The 23,858-nt window shown below is 40.0% G+C and overlaps 1 protein-coding gene and 1 long non-coding RNA gene across 5 annotated transcripts in view; both read left to right on the top strand.

The window, feature by feature from the left end:
* LOC117528339 overlaps positions 1-23,858 on the top strand; it is a 639,388-nt gene that overhangs the window by 503,691 nt on the left and 111,839 nt on the right. The gene's annotated exons all lie outside the window — the stretch shown is intronic.
* The window catches only part of LOC117528329 (Na(+)/H(+) exchange regulatory cofactor NHE-RF2), a 108,167-nt gene that overhangs the window by 74,618 nt on the left and 9,691 nt on the right, over positions 1-23,858 (top strand). For 3 of the 4 annotated variants that reach the window (XM_034190959.1, XM_034190958.1, XM_034190960.1), the window contains one exon: positions 11,552-11,773. The exons of the other annotated variant lie outside the window; for it this stretch is intronic. In XM_034190959.1, the coding sequence (XP_034046850.1) occupies positions 11,552-11,773 (222 nt within the window). The remainder of the gene's footprint in view (positions 1-11,551; positions 11,774-23,858) is intronic. 4 annotated transcript variants of the gene reach the window in all.

Raw genomic sequence — 23,858 nt, 5'->3', positions numbered from 1 at the left:
TTAAGGTGCCAGTAATTAAACCATTACTTAAAAAGCCATCACTTGACCCAGCTATCTTAGCTAATTATAGGCCAATCTCCAACCTTCCTTTCTCTCAAAAATTCTGAAAGGGTAGTTGTAAAACAGCTAACTGATCATCTGCAGAGGAATGGTCTATTTGAAGAGTTTCAGTCAGGTTTTAGAATTCATCATAGTACAGAAACAGCATTAGTGAAGGTTACAAATGATCTTCTTATGGCCTCAGACAGTGGACTCATCTCTGTGCTTGTTCTGTTAGACCTCAGTGCTGCTTTTGATACTGTTGACCATAAAATTTTATTACAGAGATTAGAGCATGCCATAGGTATTAAAGGCACTGCGCTGCGGTGGTTTGAATCATATTTGTCTAATAGATTACAATTTGTTCATGTAAATGGGGAATCTTCTTCACAGACTAAAGTTAATTATGGAGTTCCACAAGGTTCTGTGCTAGGACCAATTTTATTCACTTTATACATGCTTCCCTTAGGCAGTATTATTAGACGGTATTGCTTAAATTTTCATTGTTACGCAGATGATACCCAGCTTTATCTATCCATGAAGCCAGAGGACACACACCAATTAGCTAAACTGCAGGATTGTCTTACAGACATAAAGACATGGATGACCTCTAATTTCCTGCTTTTAAACTCATAAACTGAAGTTATTGTACTTGGCCCCACAAATCTTAGAAACATGGTGTCTAACCAGATCCTTACTCTGGATGGCATTACCCTGACCTCTAGTAATACTGTGAGAATCTTGGAGTCATTTTTGATCAGGATATGTCATTCAAAGCGCATATTAACAAATATGTAGGACTGCTTTTTTGCATTTACGCAATATCTCTAAAATCAGAAAGGTCTTGTCTCAGAGTGATGCTGAAAAACTAATTCATGCATTTATTTCCTCTAGGCTGGACTATTGTAATTCATTATTATCAGGTTGTCCTAAAAGTTCCATAAAAAGCCTTCAGTTAATTCAAAATGCTGCAGCTAGAGTACTAACGGGGACTAGAAGGAGAGAGCATATCTCACCCATATTGGCCTCTCTTCATTGGCTTCCTGTTAATTCTAGAATAGAATTTAAAATTCTTCTTCTTACTTATAAGGTTTTGAATAATCAGGTCCCATCTTATCTTAGGGACCTCGTAGTACCATATCACCCCAATAGAGCGCTTCGCTCTCAGACTGCAGGCTTACTTGTAGTTCCTAGGGTTTGTAAGAGTAGAATGGGAGGCAGAGCCTTCAGCTTTCAGGCTCCTCTCCTGTGGAACCAGCTCCCAATTCAGATCAGGGAGACAGACACCCTCTCTACTTTTAAGATTAGGCTTAAAACTTTCCTTTTTGCTAAGCTTATAGTTAGGGCTGGATCAGGTGACCCTGAACCATCCCTTAGTTATGCTGCTATAGACGTAGACTGCTGGGGGGTTCCATGATGCACTGTTTCTTTCTCTTTTTGCTCTGTATGCACCACTCTGCATTTAATCATTAGTGATCGATCTCTGCTCCCCTCCACAGCATGTCTTTTTCCTGGTTCTCTCCCTCAGCCCCAACCAGTCCCAGCAGAAGACTGCCCCTCCCTGAGCCTGGTTCTGCTGGAGGTTTCTTCCTGTTAAAAGGGAGTTTTTCCTTCCCACTGTAGCCAAGTGCTTGCTCACAGGGGGTCGTTTTGACCGTTGGGGTTTTTACGTAATTATTGTATGGCCTTGCCTTACAATATAAAGCGCCTTGGGGCAACTGTTTGTTGTGATTTGGCGCTATATAAAAAAAAAATTGATTGATTGATTGACATATTTGCAGCAGACCACAAATAAAAGATTTTGCTGATGAAAGGCTTATGGTCAGATGAGAGAAAGATTGAGATGTTTTGCTACAATGACCAGGGGGATATTTGAAGGAATATAGGTGAGGGCATTCAACCCCAAGAACATTTTACCAACTATTAACCACGGTGTTGGTAGTATCATTATCTGAGGCTGTGTTCTGCCAGTGGAACTGTTAGACTGCCAAAGATGAATAACAAAGGAGGCCTACCTCAGAATTGGTCAGTTAAACCTCAAACCATCAACTAGACTGTTTCTGTGTAGGCTCTCAGTTGTCCAGGTGGTTTCCATAGTAGAGAAGCTTGAATCTTTGACTGGACTGGGTTGCTTGACGTGAGGATGTTTCGCTCCAAATCACAGAAGCTTCCTCAGCTAAAATTCTTGCTCTGGTAGTCTGACTTCTGTCTTGACTCTTGAAGAGAAGAATAAACCAGAAGCCAACAAAAGCTGGAGTTTTTAACCTAACCAGACCCCTCCTACCGAGAGGCCGACTGCTATAGGCTAGTGACTAAACAATAGCTCTAATTAGCACCTATTGTGCACTCTCCTAATGATGGGATGGAAGCCTCCCCTGATGGCTCCCTTGACGACTCTCCTGATGACATGAATGACTCATTACCATGAACAAAAGATTGAAACTGCTTAGACCTGAGTACCCCATTGTAAACAGGGGACAAAGCGTGTCTGAGAATGCTTCCTTGACACCTCTCTCAAACCATTTCTTCTCTCTGGCTAAGATTTTAACTTCCTTGTCCTCAAACGTGTGGTTAGTGTCTTTCAGGTGGAGATGAACTGCAGAAGGAAGTTAAAGTTAATGGGGTACTCAGGTCAAAGCAGTTTCAGTCTTTTGTTCATGGTAATGAGTCATTCACGTCATCAGGAGAGTCGTCAAGGGAGCCATCAGGGGAGGCTTCCGTCCCATCATTAGGAGAGTGCACAATAGGTGCTAATTAGAGCTATTGTTTAGTCACTAGCCTATAGCAGTCGGCCTCTCTGTAGGAGGGGTCTGGTTAGGTTAGAGTAATTAAATATCCAACCAGAAGCCAGAATCTTGTTAATGCTGCATTCATCAGGCATGTGTCCAACGCTGTCCAGCGCTTTCTTGGCTTGGGTGTCTGGTAAAGTTGTGGAGAACAGCGGCTTCAGTGTCTTTGTTAACTATAAAGGTTAACTATAACCTTAGTTTCACAGACAATATTGTGACTTTTGCAGAATCAATAAACACCCTGATTGCAGCACTTGAGAAGTTGATTAAGAAGTTGGAGTGTATCCAGCTTTTCAATGCAACACATTCTCATTCCCAACTTGTCACATTTTTATGCTTGGTCAGTGCCTCTTTCCATTCCGATGTAATGAGTTATGGACAGGGGAGGTGATGGTCTAATGGTTAAGTGTTGGGCTTGAGACCAGAGGGTCCTTGGTTCAAATCCTCCCAGTGTGTAGTGAGCACCTTGTATGGCAGCACCCTGACGTCGGTGAATCAATCAATCAATCAATCAATCAAACTTATTTGTACAGCACTTTACAACAGTGACCACTGAACCAAAGTGCTTCACATAAATACATAAAATCAACAACAATAAAACCACACAAAAACCGTTATTAAAAGCAAACCCTACGTACTAAAAGCAATTCTGAACAAATAAGTTTTTAACTTAACTTTGAACACAGACAAAGTACTAATTGAACGCAACTCCATGGGCAAAGAATTCCACAGTGTAGACCCAGCCACAGCAAAAGAGCGATCACCCCACTGCCTGCTTTTGGTCCTAGGTATCACCAATTGATTCTGATCAGCAGACGTCAAAGTTCTAGTGGGTGTATATACAGTTAACCCTATAATGCCAAGTGTATCATATTTGATACAGGATTTTCTGAGATGTCTGCTTCATCAGTGTGATATTTTCTCCCCAAAAAAAACCTATTGTATACAATTAGATACTTGTAGTGCACAGACAAAACCACCAGATGTCAGTATCTTATGCATCAGAGGGCCTTCAGATGAGACATTCATAATGGCTGCCTGAAACAAGTGATCCACAGTAATTTCCCTAAGAAAATGCAGCATTTATAGGTTTGAAATTTTATGTTTGCTCTGGATTTAAATGGATGTTTTTATGCTAGAAACGCCCAATGTAGCAAATATGATACAAATAAAAACTCATATATGCAAAAAGGTTTTTGTTTTTTGTTTGTTTTTTGGTGGGTTTGTTAAAAGGTCCAATAAAGACTCTTGTTTCAAAAAAATAGAATTTTCTGACAATTATTTCACAGGGTGGGCTTTATAGGGTTAACAGTTCACAAAGATATGAGGGTGCAAGTCCATTTACCATTTATTCACGTTTCTAAGTGTCTGGTGACGCGATTTTAGGATCCTTTTGCTTCCTTTAACGCTGTAAGATGTGGACACAAACCAATGATCTAAGGTAACAAGTGGATGTTTTGGTACTCTGCTCTTTGGAGATCCTTGTGCACCACTGTAATGACTTTGTGTCAGTTGAATGGTTGCATACGAGGCTAAGACAGGGATCTTCAACCCTGTTCCCGGAGAGCCCCTGCCCTGCATATTTTGGAGATTCGTGGATTAAGATGAGGAATATCATTTGCATAGTACAGGAACCTGATGTTTCATATTTTGGCCACGTGGCACTCCACTGTGTGAAACTGTGAGCTTTAAGGTTAATCAGGTGGAGACACTAACCCAAGTAACAAATCTGTTCAACCATTTTTGAGTTATCTTATTGGCACACTCACAGGGGAGTGATTATAATACCCTGCCCACCACGTTCACAGTGTTAATATGGACAACAACACATCAGATTTTGTTCAAAACTCAGACTGAGAGAAACAACATCAACCAGGGATACTGTTTTAACACCATCAGTGCACCACAGTCAGGAAGTGATTGTTATGCACTCAAACATTACATATTGTTGCCTTTTGGAAAATCTGTCTGATTTGTTGTGACTTTTCCGTGCACCCGCGCTGCACTTACATCGATGAGAATGGAAAACAAACATGAATACCGTGTTTTTCCCTGCAGTTCCTGCTGGGATGCTGTTAGATAAAAAAAATGTCCAGAGCTGATAAGTGACCATTTCCTGGTGACACGCTGGTGTGCTGACAAAGGGGAAACTTTAGGATTGAGTTTTCTGCCTCACTTCAAAATATTTTCCACAAAAACGTGCATTGTTTCACAGCTCAAACAAACACAGTTACAGGGTTTCATTTCATGGCCTCTTGCTTTGGAGATGTTGCTATAGGCAACCGCCAACTCCATCCATCAGTGGTAAAAATGACTCCAACTGACGGGAAAAGCCTCTTATTCCAAAATCCGATGGAGCTGCTCAAAGTTGATCGTGGAATACAGACAGCTCGTTGATGGCAGGAACACGAAGCGATGGCACAAGCTCTGGGGGGTGATTAGCGGCGCACAGGCAGACATCGGGAGGCCGTCAGAGGTTAGCCTGGCAGGCACTTGAGTCTCCCCCACATAATGATTCCCAGCTGTGTCGCTCACATTGAGTTCCACTGTCGGCGCTGTTTTTTTACTGGAAAGTTTTGTCATCCTCTGTTTGCACATTCTGCTTCAAAGCTGATTCCACTGTGTTTCTTTTTCCACACATATTTCTCTCTCTCTCTCTCCAGCTCTCATCTCGCTCTCCTCTCTCTCTCTCTCTCTCCTCCCTCTCTCTCTCCTCCCTCTCCTCTCTCGCGTCTCTCTCTCTCTCTCTCTCTCTCTCTCTCTCCGATTACCTGCCCTTTCCTGTTGCCCATCCCTGGCACAGCCACTCCAAGCCCCAGGAACTGGAGGATCTGCAACAGATTATTGGGCCTGGAAACTGATTGAAGTATTCCATTGTTTCATCCAGGTTGACACCCCCCCCCCCCCCCCCCATTTTCTTTCAGTCTGTTTCTCTCTCTCCTTCCCAAGCTGTCCAGATGTCAGCTCCACTGAAGAATTTGGTGTATAAGGTGAAATAATATGTCACCATTTGTATTATTTCTTCTTCCAGGACCGGTTTCATAAAGCAACCTAATCTTTCAGTCTACTAAACTTTCTTAGTGGACTATAGTTAGTCGCCCAACATTAGCTGTCTAATCACCATTTCACATTGATGGATAAACTTGTAGATTAGCTGTCTTACCTTAGTTGACTGTTTTCACGGGTATAACGGCCTCGTGCATGCCGCTGCTGAGAGATGGCTCCATGTGCGACAGTTTTGTTTACTTCCAGGTTGGTCGTTGTCATGAACTCTCCAGCCTTTGTTTGGTTAACTGGCTTTATTAACATTTAAGGACCCATACAAACTGCAGAACGACGTGCTTAGCACTTAGCTTAGCACTTAGCTTAGCAGTTTCTTCTTCTACACTTTTGTCAACCTTTTTGTGTACACAATGCTGCTCAGCATAACGGCAATGCCCGGTGGCTCGTGTGAGAACTGTCATGAACACATCATGACAGTCGTCTGCCGCAACCACGGCCAAAAGCAGAGGAAGCTCTCCTTTTGAACGAATATGTAGGGTCCTTTTGAGTGATCCATCAAGTGGTGGTACATGATAGCTGCCATTTTTTGAGGTAAGACATTGAAGTTTTATTGACTAAAATAAGATTAGCCTCCTCTGTACCAGGCTAAAAAGTTTAGTAACATGAAACTTCAGCCAACTAAGGGCTTGGTACAACAACTTCTTCTTCTTCTTTTCCTAAGCCTGTATTCCTGCTTTTGCAGGGTCGGCTGCCTTGGTCTTTGTCCTCTAGCTTTTCCTGTCCTGGGCCTCCTCCGATCTCACTCCGAAGTGGGTCATATCTTCCTTGATGCAATTCATCCATCTCTTACGAGGTCGTCCTCGGGGTCTCCTTCCCGGTATACTTGCTTCCCATACCTTCTTAACTGGGTTCTCCTCTTCCATCCTGGCTACATGGCCATACCACCTTAACCGTATCTCTCTAAGTTTCTCATTTATGTGTTTATTCGTAGCTCTCCTTCTGATGTCTTCACTCCTCTCCTCGATCTCTCAGTGTCACTTCCCTTGATTCTCCTAAGCATTCTCCTCCAGCTCACTTGACTCTAGGATTCGCTCTTCCTTTTTCCCATTGGTCCATACCTCCGCTCCATACAGTAGTACTGGTCTTATGATGGTGTTGTACAGTTTGACCGTCAGTCTTCTTGGCATGCTTTTGTCATTGATGACTCCGGACAACTCTCTCCACTTGGCCCAAGCTGCTGACACTCTTGCTCTGATTGTACATTCGGTTCCTCCATTCTGTGGTATTGTTACTCCCAGGTACTTAAACTCCCTGACCTGCTTCAGGGTTGTGTTGTTTCTGTCTCTGATGTTCACCTTCACATCTCTCCTGCTGCTTACCATGACCTCTGTCTTTCCGGTGTTCACCTTCAGACCCATCCTTTCCATACCGATCTGCCACTTCAACCACCTGGTACAATGCTTGGTACAACAACTAATGTAAAAAAAACTAGTCAACTAAGTTAGTTTATTCAACTAAACTAGATTAGACTGCTTTATGAAACTGGGCCCAGGGGTAGAATCAGAAGCACATTTTTGGTAATCTGAGTTTGCTCCATCGTCTGAATATATACTGGGCAAACCCCACCTGACGTCATCTGTAGGTCAAAAGAGACCCAAAAGAGTCATTATGAAGTCCAAAATTTGCTGCTGTGGGTGCTACCATGTTTGCAGCGCTTATGGCCTGGTCACATGCCACACGGAGATAGATGAACGAAGGAAAAATAGTCACAAAGGCACAAATTGTTGAGAAAAGATGGATGAATGATCCTGCACCTTCCCCATCACTGAAAAGCCTGCAAATCAAGAGAACAAAAAGGAATGAAACAAAACCAAAACTAACAAAAGAAAAATGAATCAAACATGGACCTCAACGCTTTAAATAAAATCAAAAGGAACATTCACAATGACGTGACCGACAGAGGGTATGAGACCGAGCACAGCCAGCCTTGTCCTCATGTCTGCAGCACCTGTAGGGACGGGATCTGGTTGCCCTGAAAACAGGTGAGAGATGTTGTCTACAAAACAGCATGTGTGCAACACGGACAAGTCATCAGTGATATAATGATACTACGTTCAGCTCGTTGGTGCTTTCATTATCAATCCCGTCAGATAGTGTCAATGTTCATGAGAAGACGTCAGACTTGGGAGGTTGGACAAGTTTGGACGACAATCAGACGTAACGCTGACATTACAGAAACACTCAACTATGAGGAACCATCAAGACAGAAAGCTAAACGAAATACGGAAGAGTTGAGATTATCAGGGATTCGTTCACATTTTCAACGGTTAAACATGCCTCCAAAGTCAACATAAGACCAGATTTTCTGTTCGTTTGGGCTTTGGTGTCCTTCCTTAGATGCCGTGTGACTGGGGCTTTACTCCGCCTACATCACGGCCAGTCATATTAAGATAAAGAGGTGGAGTATGGGTAAGACCCTGCATGACCTCAGTGGGACATATGAAGCTATGTCCCATTATTATGTCCTTGACATTAACAGCCAGCACTCTGTAAATTGTAACATCAAGATTGAATATTCCATTCCACGGCAAAGAGTTTCCATGATAACTCTCGCTGCTGCCACCATTTTCAGTGGGGAGAGCATGTGTTGCGCATAGAATTGTGGGTATGTGATATCAGTGTAGATTAAGTCTAACTTTTTCTGGTGGATTTCCAGGCTTTCCCAAGCCAGCTAGGAAATAGAATCACTCCAGCTTTCCTGGGTCTTCTCTGGTGCCTCCTCACAGTTGCCAGATGCAACTGGAACCAGATGCCCAAACCACCTCAGCTGGCTCCTTGCAATGCCAAAAAACAGCAGCTCTGCTCCGAGTCCCTCCTGGTTATTAGAGCTTCTCACTCTGTCCCAGATATCCAATGTAGAAACCTCATGTCCGCCGCTTGTATCCGCAACCTTGTTCTTTTGGTCATTATCCAAAGATTATGAAAATAGGTGAGAATAGGAGCATAAATCAACTGGTAAAACGAGAGCTTAAGGCACATCTCTTTTCTCACCACAGCATCTGCAGGAGCTCAGAAATAGCTACAAACACTTCATTGGACAAACACTAACAGTGACATTCTCCTTTGACATCTGGAGTTGCACTGGGAAGGGTATCCAACATAAAACTGGTGTCAACCCAACATGCAGATCGGTTATGGTCACCCCAAACAAATGGGAAAAGCCAAAGGAAATTAAATCACGATGATTATTTTCGGATAAAGTTTTGACAGGCAAAATGAACATCTGTAGTAAAGCATATATGCAGTAAGGTCGATTGTATGCTTTGCAAGTTGTCAGAATAAAGGAATGATCATCCTTTCCTTTGTAGCAGCAGCACTTTCTCTTTTTTTCTCTCACCCTGCCCACATACTCCATTTATATTTTTAGCAGGCACAAGTTTGGCCTCACATGCACAGCACATATAAAAGACTTTTTAATTTGCATGATATCATTGCAGATGAGTGCTTTGCACAAGATGCTTGTATTTGTTTTTTTCTTATGCAGCCTGTCTGCAACGTCACAGCTAAAACCCTCCAATGGTCGGGGCCCCTCTGCTCCCCCCCGGCTCTCATCACCCACAGCGTGTGTTGAGGTGAATCAGTGTGATCACAACCGCAACGGCTCAAAGCATAATAATGCACATTCTACTGTCAGTGAGACGCTGTAAATGGACTGTTTTTGTGTCCGAAATAAAAGATGCTGCACATTATGATCACGGACTCACAGCAGGAAAAGTCTGAAATTAACATTTATTTGAATTCAACATACCAAAAACATGAACTATTTGTTCAAAAATGACCTTGTAAAATTGGCTGCTTTAAATTCTCTTGCACACTGCATTTTTTCTAACTGACATCACTGAATAGTAAATTAACAATAAAATTAGTGACTGATTAATGTATTCAGTTAAAATTCAAAGAGATCAGCTGGAGAAAATTGGAGAAAGCAATGGTCCAAAAAATCATAATCTCAAACACACCTTATGATTCACTGCTGTATATTTTGAAGTAGCCTAGTAGTTGTATCATTGTTTATATGTAGACAATAACTGGCTGTCAAATAAAACAAAGTACAATTTGATAGTATTTCAGCAATGTTTGTTATTAGTTTTCGCATTGAACTGGACAGTATCTATTAATAAAATAATTTTAATACATGTTGTTTTCTCATTTTAAATAAGGTTTGCATTTAAAATTAAAATAAAGAGCTTTTGAAAAAAAAACCATTTAAAAATAAAATGCTTAATTTTAGAAAGAATCTAATTAAATAGTGTAGTTTGAGATACTTGAGGAGTGATTGTGTCGGCCTTCTGGTGGATCTGTCTTATTGGGCTCTTAGAGCATGTATTTTCTGTGCCCGCAGTTTGGATTTGAGTAGGTGTCCTTCCTCAGAAGATTTGTGCTTTTTATCCTCATAATACTTCACATTGACGCTTTTAATCATAGTCTCAGTCACGGAGCATATCAAGCAAACTGGTTTGGAGGTATGAACATATACAAGAGTCTGTTCATTCTGGATGAAAAGCTCTGGTTTCTCCGTTTTTCACATTTTAGACTGTCTGTTTCATCTTTAGACTTCTGTGTCTCCTCATGGCTACTTGCTCTGTGTCTGCTCACTGCACAGCGTTGCTCTGAATATTTTATTTGGTTGGTTGAGTAGCATCACAATGAATGAATTGCAGTGCATGCAACTACATAACTACCGTAAAGACAAAGAAATAAGACTGCTGTAAATGCAAGAAAAGTTGCACAGTGTAATATAGAAATGGTCAGTCAAAATCAAATTAGAGATCTGGGTTCATACAGAATGGAATCTTGGTCCAGACACAGATCACGGTTCAGCTATTAGTGATGGCAGGTATAAGCTTTACATCATCTCTATAGCCTTACTGGTTGCAGAGATACAATATCCTGGAAACTGTGTTTTGCTGGCTATGTTTTTGTTGACCTTGACTTTGATCTTTAACCATCATTAGGAGACAGAAACACAAAGAATATTTGTACCACATTTGGTAAAAATTTGTGCAGAATTATATACAAACACACTTACCAATTTCAATATCATGCACTACCACGACACACACAGCCTAACAAGTAACTACAATTCTTTAAAACTGATATGAAAGGTTCTAGTTAAATATACCCTGCAGATAATAAGGTCTGCATTAAACAGTCTGTGTTGTGACTGCTGCGCTAAGTAGAAAGAAGCTGCTGATAGTCACACCCACTGTTGCTTTTGACACAGGGGACACTCAAAAAAGTCAGTCAGAAACTAATTTTGCATCATATGACCCCATCAGTATGTAGTGTATGTTCCAGAATATAAGTCACTGTTTTGTTTTGTTTATTTTTTGGGAGGTCCTGCGACTTATACGCTGGTATATAAGGAATGAAAACACTAAACAAAATAAATTCCAATAATAAAATATGAATGCCAATAATAAAAGCACACCACAACAATGCACAAAAATCCCCAAAATGTTTTTTTTTTTCCTCTTCAAGAGGCATTTTTTGACAGGTGCAACTTATATTTTGGAAAATATGGTAAGCATTGTTTCTACAGGAAAATTATTTATATTTGAGATCCTAAACTAAAAACAAACAGAAATTGTTTTAGTTTCATTGACGTCTACAGAAAAGGACAAACATGAGACTGAGAATTTTCTTTGATTCTTTTCCAGGAAACTCTGTCCCACATTGAAGGCCACATACAGGCCCAGTCGCAACCTCCAGTTGACCCCTCAGAGCTCGTTCCCCGTCTGTGCCACCTGGTTCGGTCTGAGACAGGTTATGGCTTCAACCTTCATAGTGAGAGGTCACGACCCGGACAGTACATCCGCTCTCTGGACCCAGGATCTCCTGCAGACCAGGCTGGGCTCCGCCCACAAGACAGACTCATTGAGGTAAGTCAGCTTGTGGGAGGTTTTTGGTTTTAAGATTATCTCCTTGGTGACATTAGCTAGAAGAGACAGAGGCAAAGCGAGCAGCTGCCACTAATGTTCAGTTAGAGTGGGTATTTTGCAGCTGCAAGGAACAAGTGGTTGCTATGCCACTAGCTAAACAGTTCCAAAATAGACAAAAAGTGTATTTTATGCAAATGTTGAGCAATGTGACATGGTGACAGCCAATCTGAGTGACACCAGCATGACGTGCAATGTATAGTTGCTTGAACAAAATAATCCAAGATGGTGGAATACACTGCCAGAGAGGGGAGGTGATGGTCTAGTGGTTAAGGTGTTGGGCTGGAGACCAGAGGATCCTTGTTTCAAATCCCAGTCTGACCGGAATCACTAAGGGCCTTTGGGCGAGGTCCTTAATCCCCTAGTTGCTCCTGGTGTGTAGTGAGCACCTTGTGTGGCACCACCCTGACATCGGGGTGAATGTGAGGCATTATTGTAAAGCGCTTTGAGCATCTGATGCAGATGGAAAAGCGCTACAAAAATGCAGTCCATTTACCGTTTACCATTTTTGTATTTTTGTATAAATCTAATATTTGCTGGCCATGCCCAAGAACGCCTATCAAATGACAAACACCAACTGCTTATCACCCTCATTTGATAATATATATTTGATATTGGCGACTCTGTTTTGAGAAATGTGAAGTTAGCGACACCAGCAACCATTGTCAATTGTCTTCCGGGGGCCAGAGCAGGCGACATTGAAGGAAATTTGAAATTGCTGGCTAAGGCTAAGCGTAAATTTGGTAAGATTGTAATTCACCGTCGGCAGTAATGACACTCGGTTACGCAATCGGAGGTCACTAAAATTAACATTAAATCGGTGTGTAACTTTGCAAAAACAATGTCGGACTCTGTTGTTTTCTCTGGGCCCCTCCCCAATCAGACCGGGAGTGACATGTTTAGCCGCATGTTCTCCTTGAATTGCTGGCTGTCTGAGTGGTGTCCAAAAAATGAGGTGGGCTTCATAGATAATTGGCAAAGCTTCTGGGGAAAACCTGGTCTTGTTAGGAGAGACGGCATCCATCCCACTTTAGATGGAGCAGCTCTCATTTCTACAAATCTGGCCAATTTTCTTGGATCCACCAAACTGTGACTGTCTAGCGTTGGGACCAGGAGGCAGAGCTGTGGTCTTATACACCTCTCTGCAGCTTCTCTCCCCCTGCCATCCCCTCATTACCCCATCCCCGTAGAGACGGTGCCTGCTCCCAGACCACCAATAACCAGCAAAAATCTATTTAAGCAAAAAAATTCAAAAAGAAAAAATAATATAGCACCTTCAACTGCACCACAGACTAAAACAGTTAAATGTGGTCTATTAAACATTAGGTCTCTCTCTTCTAAGTCCCTGTTGGTAAATGATATAATAATTGATCAACATATTGATTTATTCTGCCTAACAGAAACCTGGTTACAGCAGGATGAATATGTTAGTTTAAATGAGTCAACACCCCCGAGTCACACTAACTGTCAGAATGCTCGTAGCACGGGCCGGGGCGGAGGATTAGCAGCAATCTTCCATTCCAGCTTATTAATTAATCAAAAACCTAGACAGAGCTTTAATTCATTTGAAAGCTTGTCTCTTAGTCTTTTCCATCCAAATTGGAAGTCCCAAAAACCAGTTTTATTTGTTATTATCTATCGTCCACCTGGTCGTTACTGTGAGTTTCTCTGTGAATTTTCAGACCTTCTGTCTGACTTAGTGCTTAGCTCAGATAAGATAATTATAGTGGGCGATTTTAACATCCACACAGATGCTGAGAATGACAGCCTCAACACTGCATTTAATCTATTATTAGACTCTATTGGCTTTGCTCAAAAAGTAAATGAGTCCACCCACCACTTTAATCATATCTTAGATCTTGTTTTGACTTATGGTATGGAAATAGAAGACTTAACAGTATTCCCTGAAAACTCCCTTCTGTCTGATCATTTTTTAATAACATTTACATTTACCCTGATGGACTACCCTGCAGTGGGGAATAAGTTTCATTACACTAGAAGTCTTTCAGAAAGCGCTGTAACTAGGTTTAAGGATATGATTCCTTCTTTATGTTCTCTAATGTCATATACCAACACAGAGCAGAGTAGTTACCTAAACTCTGTAAGGGAGTTAGAGTATCTCGTCAATAGTTTTACATCCTCATTGAAGACAACTTTGGATGCTGTAGCTCCTCTGAAAAAGAGAGCTTTAAATCAGAAGTGTCTGACTCCGTGGTATAACTCACAAACTCGTAGCTTAAAGCAGATAACCCGTAAGTTGGAGAGGAAATGGCGTCTCACTAATTTAGAAGATCTTCACTTAGCCTGGAAAAAGAGTTTGTTGCTCTATAAAAAAGCCCTCCGTAAAGCTAGGACATCTTTCTACTCATCACTAATTGAAGAAAATAAGAACAACCCCAGGTTTCTTTTCAGCACTGTAGCCAGGCTGACAAAGAGTCAGAGCTCTATTGAGCTGAGTATTCCATTAACTTTAACTAGTAATGACTTCATGACTTTCTTTGCTAACAAAATTTTAACTATTAGAGAAAAAATTACTCATAACCATCCCAAAGATGTATCGTTATCTTTGGCTGCTTTCAGTGATGCCGGTATTTGGTTAGACTCTTTCTCTCCGATTGTTCTGTCTGAGTTATTTTCATTAGTTACTTCATCCAAACCATCAACATGTTTATTAGACCCCATTCCTGCCAGGCTGCTCAAGGAAGTCCTACCATTATTTAATGCTTCAATCTTAAATATGATCAACTTATCTTTGTTAGTTGGCTATGTACCACAGGCTTTTAAGGTGGCAGTAATTAAACCATTACTTAAAAAGCCATCACTTGACCCAGCTATTTTAGCTAATTATAGGCCAATCTCCAACCTTCCTTTTCTCTCAAAGATTCTTGAGAGGGTAGTTGTAAAACAGCTAACTGATCACCTGCAGAGGAATGGTCTATTTGAAGAGGTTCAGTCAGGTTTTAGAATTCATCATAGTACAGAAACAGCATTAGTGAAGGTTACAAATTATCTTCTTATGGCTTCGGACAGTGGACTTATCTCTGTGCTTGTTCTGTTGGACCTCAGTGCTGCTTTTGATACTGTTGACCATAAAATTTTATTACAGAGATTAGAGCATGTCATAGGTATTAAAGGCACTGCGCTGCGGTGGTTTGAATCATATTTGTCTAATAGATTACAGTTTGTTCATGTAAATGGGGAATCTTCTTCACAGACTAAAGTTAATTATGGAGTTCCACAAGGTTCTGTGCTAGGACCAATTTTATTCACTTTATACATGCTTCCCTTAGGCAGTATTATTAGACGGTATTGCTTAAATTTTCATTGTTACGCAGATGATACCCAGCTTTATCTATCCATGAAGCCAGAGGACACACACCAATTAGCTAAACTGCAGGATTGTCTTACAGACATAAAGACATGGATGACCTCTAATTTCCTGCTTTTAAACTCAGATAAAACTGAAGTTATTGTACTTGGCCCCACAAATCTTAGAAGCATGGTGTCTAACCAGATCTTTACTCTGGATGGCATTTCCCTGACCTCTAGTAATACTGTGAGAAATCTTGGAGTCATTTTTGATCAGGATATGTCATTCAAAGCGCATATTAAACAAATATGTAGGACTGCCTTTTTGCATTTACGCAATATCTCTAAAATCAGAAAGGTCTTGTCTCAGAGTGATGCTGAAAAACTAATTCATGCATTTATTTCCTCTAGGCTGGACTATTGTAATTCTTTATTATCAGGTTGTCCTAAAAGTTCCCTAAAAAGCCTTCAGTTAATTCAAAATGCTGCAGCTAGAGTACTGACGGGGACTAGCAGGAGAGAGCATATCTCACCCGTGTTGGCCTCTCTTCATTGGCTTCCTGTTAATTCTAGAATAGAATTTAAAATTCTTCTTCTTACTTATAAGGTTTTGAATAATCAGGTCCCATCTTATCTTAGGGACCTCGTAGTACCATATCACCCTAATAGAGCGCTTCGCTCTCAGACTGCAGGCTTACTTGTAGTTCCTAGGGTTTGTAAGAGTAGAATGGGAGGCAGAGCCTTCAGCTTTCAGGCTCCTCTCCTGTGGAACCAGCTCCCAATTCAGATCAGGGAGACAGATACCCTCTCTACTTTTAAGATTAGGCTTAAAACTTTCCTTTTCGCTAAGGCTTATAGTTAGGGCTGGATCAGGTGACCCTGGACTATCCCTTGGTTATGCTGCTTTAGACGTAGACTGTGGGGGGGTTCCCATGATGCACTGTTTCTTTCTCTTTTTGCTCTGTATGCATCACTCCGCATTTAATCATTAGTGATCGATCTCTGCCCCCCTCCACAGCATGTCTTTTTCCTGGTTCTTTCCCTCAGCCCCAACCAGTCTCAGCAGAAGACTGCCCCTCCCTGAGCCTGGTTCTGCTGGAGGTTTCTTCCTGTTAAAAGGGAGTTTTTCCTTCCCACTGTAGCCAAGTGCTTGCTCACAGGGGGTCGTTTTGACCGTTGGGGTTTTTCATAATTATTGTATGGCCTTGCCTTACAATATAAAGCGCCTTGGGGCAACTGTTTGTTGTGATTTGGCGCTATATAAAAAAAAAGTTGATTGATTGATTGATTTGTAGATAATCTGACCGTATAATTAGGGACATAACAGCAGAAATGAGGACCAACCCTGTCGAATCTGATGAATTTTGATGCACCATCCCCCTATAATATCCCATTGACCTGTCTTTTTTGGTGGATGCTTGAGAAATTATAAAAAAAATTACAAACAGATGTGGTTGAAAGTCGTAGTTTTTCTGCCTCCTGAACACTGGACACATCATGTGCTCTTCACTCCACTATGCTAGCAATCATGAGAAGAAATGTGATACTCATTATGTGGGCAAATTTGGATTGGAACATACAGAAGAACTGGAAAGTAAAACTATAATTAAACAATAGATAGAATGTGTGGCTGGGGAGTAGCGCAACGGCTTTTTAGCAGTAGCTGAACATTTGTGATGGCTAACTCAAAATGCTGCTCCAGAATGTTTGGAAACCTGTTTGAACAGTTGTTCCGAGCTCCCTATGCAAAAGAAGGGACTTCACTGGTTGTGCTTCATGGGGCCTCAAACATCTCCAACTGATTCCAACAAATGCTTGAAACTTTCCAGTTGATTTGCACCCTCTGGTGTTGAAATAGATTAAAACAAATGTGAATGAAGTATGACTGCAGTGTTTTTGAATTCCATATTAAAGTCTACAGTCAGCACAGGGTCTCTACATGTACTGGCACGTACACGGCATGTTTTGGATGACATTATCAAACAACATTTTTTTTTTTTACTTCTAGACCAAAAAAATCTGACAGGGTAGGGAAGTCATGTCAACTCAAGTCTGGGAGCATGCAGTGCCACATCCACCACGACTCACCACAGAACCACCCCAGGTCCTGGATGGCAACCACACTCTCAGAAATATTTAACCCTAACTTTTAAGATTTATGTAATTTTATTACATGACAAGTTCCCATTTACTTTTTTAGATAACACTATGTAACACAATTTTTGTTCCTGGCTTCTAAGTGTTATATTTCAACTGCTTATGTCTAAAGTCTATGGAAAAAATGACTACATTCAGCACAACTTTGATTTTATTTTATTTTTTTATTTTTTTTAATTCTAGAAAGTTCTGAAAGTTTCTTGAAATTTTTAGATAATTCTGGAAACTTCTAGAAAATTCTGGACAGTTCTAGCAGTTAAAGAATATTCTAGAAGACTACTCAGTAGTAGTGAAGGCGAATCAAGAATATTCTTGAAAATAGACAAATGTCAAAATATCATTGTCGTGATCACAGAAGCAAAGTTTCTGTGGAATAATAGCTATTTTCTATTTATTTAAGGCATAACAGGTTAGGAAAAATAAAAATTTGTTACATAGTGTAATTTTAATACAAACCTACCAAATAAACCTTACATGATGCATATTCATTACTGTAATAAATCCTATTTATTTGAAATGCATAATCCTCAGCTTTATGTATTTAGTATTAATAAAATATAATTACTCTAAATCAATAAAAATGACAGTATTTATTTAAAATACATAAAGTATATTGTTTGAATTGCATAATAATTATGTTACCTATACAAGATAAATGGCGTAGGTAACATAATTATTATGCAATTCAAACAATATACTTTATGTATTTTAAATAAATAGTCATTATTATTGATTTAGAGTAATTATATTGTATTAATACTAAATACATAAAGCTGAGGATTGTGCATTTGAAATGAAGAGGATTTATTACAGTAATGAATATGCATCATGTAAGGTTTATTTGGTAGGTTTGTATTAAAATTATCTAAAAAAAAAAAAAAAGTAAATGGGAACTTGTCATGTAATAAAATTACATAAATCATAAAAGTTAGGGTTAAATATTTCTGTGAGTGCACCTAGGCTGTCCGCCAGTCCCTCTATACATAGGGCCAACATTCTGTGACATCTGTTGCCAGAAATTTAGCAACTTACAGAGATTATTGTATCTTTGAACATATTTTGTACCCCATCTGATCACCTAGAACTATCAGTCAGTTACTCCTAGCTGGGTTTGCCCCTTCATCAACATGTACTGTAGTTTCAACCTCCTCAAACACACCAGCAAACATTCAGGCAACTACACACGAAACCCTCATAAGCAACACTTGTTCCAACTCTGTTGGCTGCTCCAAACACGACTGGAAAGCTTCAGATAACTGCACGCAGCATTCTGCAGGAACTTCATGCACAAGAAAAATGGGAGAAAGAGTGATCGTGTAATCTGACCAGCTGAAACCAAATGATTTATGTTCAACTTTCTTCTTCACGAAACACAAGCACAGTTTGTGCAGAAACAGGCAAAGAAATTCCAAGTGAAATCAAAGACAAGATGCAGGGATAAAGAGTGTCATTTAGAAAACATGAACAAGGGCAAACTTCCAAATTTGGAATTCTGACTGTATGGAAAAGCTTCATGTTTTTGTCAGTCATACACACACACACACACACACACACATTAATCAGCTGCTAACCAAGTATAAATTTTCAAATCAGCTCCGGAAGATGCAGATGCCAGATATTTATGAACATCGTCTTCATTATTAACTGTGTATACACACACAGCATTGACCCTACATTCCCATGACCTCTGAACTCAGTAGCTGTTCATCAGGGCCCAGACCTGCTTCTGCAGCAAATGCTTTTTGATTGATGCTTTCAACGGCACTCTAATATCCTACTTCTAAGATTAAAACCACAATGTATTGCACAGCATATGTTTATGGGATACAAAAATAAGTAGCCAATTTATTTTTATAAGCTCTTCAGCAAATTAGTCTTTACAGTTTTATTTTAATGGTGCATTGAATCTTAAAGGAATGTATGCCTCGGAAATGCATGAGAAAAATCTTTAAGTAGTTACATGTTGTTCATCACGCTTAAGGACTGATGTGCGCAGAATGTTCCATTTGATCATTCACTGGTTCATGACTGCATGTGGGAACATCCTGTAACAGGTCACTGAGGGCAGTAAAAGGCGTCCATGCCCCTCTATCTCTCTGCGGAGACAAAATATGAAAACATGCACACAAGGCGCAAGGTCACAGTAGTTCTTAACTTCAGTTAAATCAGAGGCATACATGTTTAATTTATGGTTCAAATTTTAACCATTCATTTTAGACAAGTTATTTAAAATTATTGTCATGTCTGAAGTTTATAAAGTGAAAATATCAGATATTGTTTTCGTTTTAAAGTAATGTGCTAATTTTTAAGGTTTTGTGAGCACATGCTGTGCCAGGCAGCAATGCATTATGGGTAGCATAAGGTAATCTCAGACGTTCACGACAGGACAAATGCATTTCAGACACTCTGTTCAGGGTCCACAGATAACAGCATTAAACTCTAGTGCCTAAAACTCTCGTGAATATATTCTCTGGGTTTATAGACGTTAGTGTATTTGCGTTTGTTAAATTCCACGCATCTTAAATGTAGCAGACACGGATTATCTGGAATTTTGTTTGACATTTTTTCAAGGCCGCTACTGCCATCTACTGGCCAGGAGTGTTCATGGCAGTATTAAACGTCTGGGTACATGGCTGCTCTCAAAGTGTTGGTATTGTCCATTGTCCAGGTGCTTTTTGTGTGCATATATTTGTTAACTTTGTATTCTAAAACTGCGGTTAGAAGTCATTCCGACTCCTTATCGGTCCACACGAATGAGGTTGGCGCCATGTTTTTAGTTTTTGTGGAAGTGACGACAAGAGAATAAGGCTCCTGATTGGATAGAATTTTAATCAGTACCGCCACCCAAAGGTTTGGCAGACTAATTACAACACATTTATACGGTTCGATGTGGATGGATTTTTTTTTTAAACGACGTAGTGTGGATGAAGTTTTTTCCCCAAACTGAAAGGGTAAGATATTCGGTTTTACAAATACCCGACAACGTGTGTACATGGCCTTATGTCTGTGAAAGGCACTATATAAATAAATTTACTTACTTACTTACTAATATTGAGTGCATGTTTTACAACATCATAAAAGTTTTAAAACATGCAATTGCGATGACACTTCCAGGGCTCCGTAAAAATGCCTGTTTTTACAAATAAAAATGGAATATTTTACAAAAACACATTTATCTTTAAACCAACACATGACACACATCACATTAACGTGTTGGTTTACATAATGGATTACTGAACCAATCACTGTTTAGCACTTTTACCCAGAATGCTTTGCGGTCTGTGTTTGTTACAAAACCTCAGAATTAGTGCCTTATTCAACATTAAAAGATATATGTTATATTTTAACTTTGTACAAATGACAGAATTGACATTAATGGAGTTATTCTATCAGTATTTTCAAAAAACCATAAGTTAGTATGACTTTATTTTTCAAGATGACCGGAGTGTTGAAATTGATAGGGAGCTGGCCTTATGGCTGCGCTTGGTGTGTCTCTGTGGTGGGAGCACTGTTGTAAACAAGAGCTTCCAGCAGGGGCAGAATGTTGAAAGAAAAATAATTATGATTTGTAAAGAGTTGATTTTGTGGGTGCTCTCAGGATTTGTTTGTGCTGCTTCCTGCAGGGGGCAGCATGGTCAAACATTCTTGCTTATTCTTTAGATTTTTGGATGCTTTCAAAAGCGATTGTGTTAAAAATCAATTTCAGCTCTTTAGTAACTGCAAATGTCCCATAGACAATACTGGAATTTATCAATTATCTGTAACTTCTGATACATTTTTGGGTGGTTTATCGGTTTATCTTTATCAAAGATAACTTTTCAGTTATTATCTGTTATCGAAGTTAATTTTTTGGTTATCTGTGCCCACCACTGTCAAAATCACATGAACAGATTATAATGAAATTTGGTGGAGCAGTAGACCTCTACAGTCAAGAAAGAGTTGATTCAATATTGTTATAGATCTAGATCAAGGGGTGTATCTTGCCTTTGATGTGGGATCTTTGATACTGATTCTTTTGATTCCAATCCTGCCTTTATTATTTGATCTGTGATTTTGATTCCTTTCAGACAAATGAGAATGAAAACATTACCTCAACAAGGGATCAAGGTACTCAGCGACAATCAGGATCTAAGATGGGGATCAAAGGTTAGCAATCGTAATCAAAGATTGATGATCAAGATTAAAGGTCAGGGCAGAATCAAAGTCCCAACATCAAAGATCAGCAATCGGGATCAAAGATTAGTGGTCAGATTTAAAGGAGCTAAGGTGGATTCAGTTTTGGGATTTGGTTCGGGGCTTAATTCATACAAGGGGACTTTGGGGTCTTGGCAGAGACGTGCAGACTCTGTATGACCTCGGTAGAATTGATCTCTTTACATTTATGATTGTATGTTTGGTGGTTATATAAAGGTTTGGTATATTTTTGCTGTTCCGTTGTTCTTATTTTTCTGCACAATTCCTCCTCAGTCAAAGATGCACTGTATGACCTTGGAAGAGTTGATAACTCTTGATAAGATCAATAACTTGCTGACCCTTGCATGAAGACGGTGCTTGTGTCACCTGTCAACAGCTTGTTAGAGAGGTGAGCAACCATGACAGAGTGTCATCATGGCCAATTACACTGGACATGAGGGAGCTCAGCTTTCCGACCGCGTCTGGCACAATCACTGACACCAATGAATGCCTCATCAGCCATTCTGCACACACTCAACAGTGCATACTCTCGCAAACTGAGTCCGGCATAGCAATACATAAATAAGAGCCACACTCACTTTCTCTCTCATTTGTACCCAAAAACGCTTTATCTTACATCTGAGTCACAGCAATAAATTGGTGACTTCTTATTTTTAAACCAGTGTAATTATCAGCTTTTCAGATGTGGGACATTAGAAAACAGCACATCCTTAATATGATGTTATTTTGCACTAACATGCTACCGTCTTGAGCTTCATTGGCTAAATTAGGGGAAAAATAAGGAGTTAATGCCTCAAGTAAATATCAAGTATATGGAGGATGAGCTCAACAATCAGACTGGATTGGCATCAGCACTTCAGAGGTGTAAACTTTGGTTTGAGACCAAAAGAATGAGATCAGAGATAGATGACAGGTGGGCTCCTTCTGCGTCGAGGAGGTCCAGCTTCCATAAGGAACTTGGAGGACTCAGAGAACCCATGTTTTATGACGTTGACAAGAGCTGGTTGGGGAGGTTTAGGCAATTTGGATGCCCATCACATCTGGAATTGTGATTGTGATGCCCCAGGGTGTGCTGGAAGAGGTGGCTAAAGAGAGGGAAGCCTAGGAATTCTTAGATAACCTGCTGCTACTACATGTTAGACCCACAAGAATGATGAAAAAGGGATAACCCTAAATAGAAAACCACCTGAGAAGTTTAGTTTTATTGTATGTATTGTACGTCTTAAGACAGAGACAGCGGAATCAGATTACCTGGGGCTGATAATTCAAGACAGATGTGTGATTAGAAACAAGAAGTGTGAATAAGATAAACCAGATGGCTGTACAGACAGAGGAGAAACCATAACAATGCTCACATCAGAATAAAACAGTGATTACGGCAGTGAGCAGATATTTAATCAGATGCTGTATAGCAACTGTTAAAGATTGATGTGATCTTACAGGCAATGTTGGGTGACAAATTCTAAAGCCTTTAAACATGTAAGAAGAAGTAAATCCTACATAGGCCCTGAGGTACAGTGTATATGTGATTGGACAACGTAATGCACTGTTTGAGTGGTACACAAAATTGTGACCCTGAGTGTAACTAATATTTGTGTGTATTCTTAAAAATAAAATAAAATTATATCAATTCTACTTCCATTCTAGCATGGCTGTTCTTGGATAGCATCTTCAAAATTCCAAGCAAAATATAGGCTAATTAGCTACTTAGTTATATTGGGTTATCAGATGTCAGAAGATGGGCAGGTGCACGGAATCAGTGTTTGTCTTTTGGTGTTTTCACTGAAGCTAATGAGGTGATTACGCTTTGATTTGACCCTGGAACAACTGATTACAGTGAGAACAGTGAATCAGTCACTGGATTCATGATGTGTTTAACTGTTAAGATTTGATGTTGCAATTGGAAAATCATAAAAACTGTTCTGTAAAACACAAAGACATTGTGAATGAAAAGATTGTGAGTGATGATGCATAGTGTGTGCATGCACATAATGCTGCACGGTGGGACACGACATCATGACATCACTTATATCATTCGATTACAAATTATTTACTCATTGATATCAGCTTCGCTTTATCTTTCTAGCCCAATTGGTTGCAGAGATATCCCAGAAAATGTGTCTTTGTATTTTTGACAAATTAGTACTAATTACTAATCTGACTCAAAAGGTACCCATCTGGAAACATTCAGCCAAATAATATTCCTACCAAGTTTGGTGAAAATCTGCTGACCAGTTTCCAAGTTACAAACAGTTTGTACAAACAGAAACATTAGATTAGATTAGATTAGATTAGATTAGAATCCCTTGGGAAGACTCCCTCGGGGAAACTAAGGTTCCAGCAGCACTGGATAGCAGCACACAGGGTA

Source organism: Thalassophryne amazonica, chromosome 16 (assembly GCF_902500255.1).
Source record: "Thalassophryne amazonica chromosome 16, fThaAma1.1, whole genome shotgun sequence".
In the NCBI taxonomy this organism is placed as follows: Eukaryota; Metazoa; Chordata; class Actinopteri; order Batrachoidiformes; family Batrachoididae; genus Thalassophryne; species Thalassophryne amazonica.
Note: the sequence above shows the minus strand (reverse complement) of the source record. Positions and strands in the feature narration are given on the sequence as shown.